The sequence below is a fragment of the Poromitra crassiceps genome (assembly GCF_964638095.1).
Source record: "Poromitra crassiceps genome assembly, contig: HAP1_SCAFFOLD_2006, whole genome shotgun sequence".
Taxonomy (NCBI): domain Eukaryota; kingdom Metazoa; phylum Chordata; class Actinopteri; order Beryciformes; family Melamphaidae; genus Poromitra; species Poromitra crassiceps.
In genome coordinates, this window is record NW_028150414.1 from 15,001 (window position 1) to 17,931 (window position 2,931).

At 42.3% G+C, this 2,931-nt stretch overlaps 1 protein-coding gene across 1 annotated transcript in view; it reads right to left on the reverse strand.

Moving 5' to 3' along the window:
* Window positions 1-2,372, reverse strand: part of LOC310772111 (ankyrin-3-like) — a gene marked incomplete at both ends in the record, with an annotated part of 14,100 nt that extends 11,728 nt beyond the window's left edge. The window contains 2 exons of the mRNA XM_083664569.1: window positions 313-348; window positions 2,313-2,372. Of these exons, the coding sequence (XP_083520695.1) occupies window positions 313-348; window positions 2,313-2,372 (96 nt within the window). The remainder of the gene's footprint in view (window positions 1-312; window positions 349-2,312) is intronic.
* Between the last annotated feature and the right edge of the window lie 559 nt (window positions 2,373-2,931).

Consider the following 2,931-nt stretch of genomic DNA (forward strand, 5'->3'; position numbering starts at 1 on the left):
TAGATCATGACTGTGTTTGTTTGTTTGACTGTGTAGTTTGTTTTAGAGCTTACTCCACTAAGTCCCTACTACAACAACAACAACAACAACAACAACAACAACAACAAAAACAGCAACAAAAACAGCAACAGCAACAACAAAAACAGCAACAGCAACACACACACACACACACACACACACACGCGCGCGCGCGCACACACACACACACACCACACACACCACACACAGTTTAGTTGCGTCAGTTTGCTCGTAGCACTTCAAAGCGGTTAATGGAGTTAGTTGTAGTGAAATAACTCTTTCTTTAGGACTTACAGGAGTAGTTGATGTAGATATTTCCAACATCCATCTCTGTTCAAACACAAACACAGCCACAAGGTAAACAACCATTTCATTTTCATGTTTGAATATACTGAAGCGGACCTGGCACCGAGTCGCGGCATCGCAATCTAATGTAATCAATGAATGCACGCACGCACGCACGCACGCACGCACGCACGCACGGTGGTGACGTTTTCTCAATTCTTGCAATGCTGTTTGAGATGTTTGCAGGCTAACTGATACTGTATGCTGTTTGAGATGTTTGCAGGCTAACTGATACTGTATGTTGTTTGAGATGTTTGCAGGCTAACTGATACTGTATGCTGTTTGAGATGTTTGCAGGCTAACTGATACTGTATGCTGTTTGAGATGTTTGCAGGCTAACTGATACTGTCTGTTGTTTGAGATGTTTGCAGGCTAACTGATACTGTATGCTGTTTGAGATGTTTGCAGGCTAACTGATACTGTATGCTGTTTGAGATGTTTGCAGGCTAACTGATACTGTATGCTGTTTGAGATGTTTGCAGGCTAACGGATACTGTATGTAGCCACAAACAAGCTGCAGAAAGCAGGAGACATGTGGCTACATACAGATAAAAGCCTCCTATTCTTTATCACCAACACAGACTGTGTTTAGCAAACACCCACAAGCCAAGTCAAGCCTCAATAAAACAAACCATTGATAGGAAAATCTGGGTACATCAATCTTTCCCTCCCTCCCTCCCTCCCTCCCTCCCTCCCTCTCTCCCTCCCTCTTTCCCTCCCTCCCTCTTTCCCTCCCTCCCTCCCTCCCTCCACTCCTCCCTCCCTCCCTCCCTCCACTCCCTCCCTCCACTCCTCTCTCCCTCCCTCCACTCCCTTCTCCCCCTCCCTCCACTCCTCTCTCTCTCCCTCCCTCATATTCTGTGAAAAGACCAAGTTCACCCAAATGCTTCTGAGCCACTCTAGAGACCAGGAGAAAAGAGATACCCAAAGTAAACAGGCACGCGCGCACACACACACACACACACACACACACACACACACACACACACACACACACACACACACACACACACACACACACACATCAGCTGACACCATGTTTGCTTTGGCCCAACATGTGCGAAAACTACAATAGCGGCGTCACTGACGACGAGCTTCTCAAGACAAAGGATGGAGTGTGTGTGTGTGTGTGTGTGTGTGTGCGCAGTCTCCTCCAGAGAGGGAAAGCAAATCTGTTCCACACTCCACAACGCCATATGCAGACAGTTGGCATGGCAACCAGCAGAAAGGCATATATATATTCCACACATTTCAATGCATGAAAATACCCAAGGCCTTACAACAATAACGACAGCGGCGGCGTGAGAGAGTCTGTGAGGGGGGAAGCCTGGGGGAAGAACTCAAGCACTGTGCATATTTACACTGTATTCTACATGCAGTATTTGCTCTTACACTCGAGGGAAACAAATAAGAAAAAGATTTGCATGCGAGACACAAGTTCATGAAAATCCTGCCATTTCAAAGCCACACAGTTAGAACCTCATAGAAAACCGTTGGATACTTTCAGAACCTACAAGCAAATATCACTAGTAGTTTTACTTACAAGGACCACAATGGACATACAGTACAGTACGTCCTGTGACTTTTTTCTGTTATCCTTGATGGTCTTATAATCGTGCATGTACTTTGGTGTTGTTGCAACCATGGAATTGTTCTTTTAAAGTGAATTGTCCAACAAATAAACTAAACTACTTGCTTTTGCTTAAGTAAAGAAATATGTCTTTACATCACTTTACATCACTGGAAGTGGGTTAATAATAGAATAATTAATAAAATAAAATAAAATAAAATAAAATAAAATAAAATAAAATAAAATAAAATAAAATAAAATAAAATAAAAAATGGAGTGGAAAGATAATGAATGGAACAGTGACACACAGAGGAGTGATGAAGGAGGGAGTGAGAGAAAGAAGTGGTGATTGAAAGAAAAGATGATGATGGAAAAGTACCTTCTTCAACATCAGAGAAATAGTCCTCTGTGAGCATTTCTGGGACATTGGCTCTACGGACTGTGTGATGGGGATGGAAGAAATGGTTAGAGATAAAGATGTGGAAAAACAGCCATGGAGAAATCATAATCACAGACAGAAAGTACTGAAAATAAAAAAGGGTTTGATTTCAAAATATATGTATTGATTTTGAAAGAGCAAAACAAAAATAATCATTACTTTAAGTTTATCATTCCATAGTTCTACAGATTTTTTTTTGTGGTCATGTTGTTACCTATCCAGTAATGTTTTAATTTTGCGCTGTCAATTTTGTAAGATGAGGTGTGACTCTTTTCAAATGGTAGAATGAAACGAACGGAAATGTTCAATCCCATTCACGATCATAAGTGATCAAGTTAAAGCAGCGGCAAGGAACTTTCATTTTGTGATGATTTTAGCGCCCCGTGTGGACAAAAACGATGTTCTCCCGGAACGAAGATTGCATTTCCTGAACGCCGTCTCCACCGGGCTGTCCGAGCCGCGGCAGGCCAGAGGGCGTCTGCCCTGTGTTCTATTTACTGCATAAGGTTGATGTTATTGGTTTATTCGCCAGACGGAACAAAACTTACAACTAGTTTAA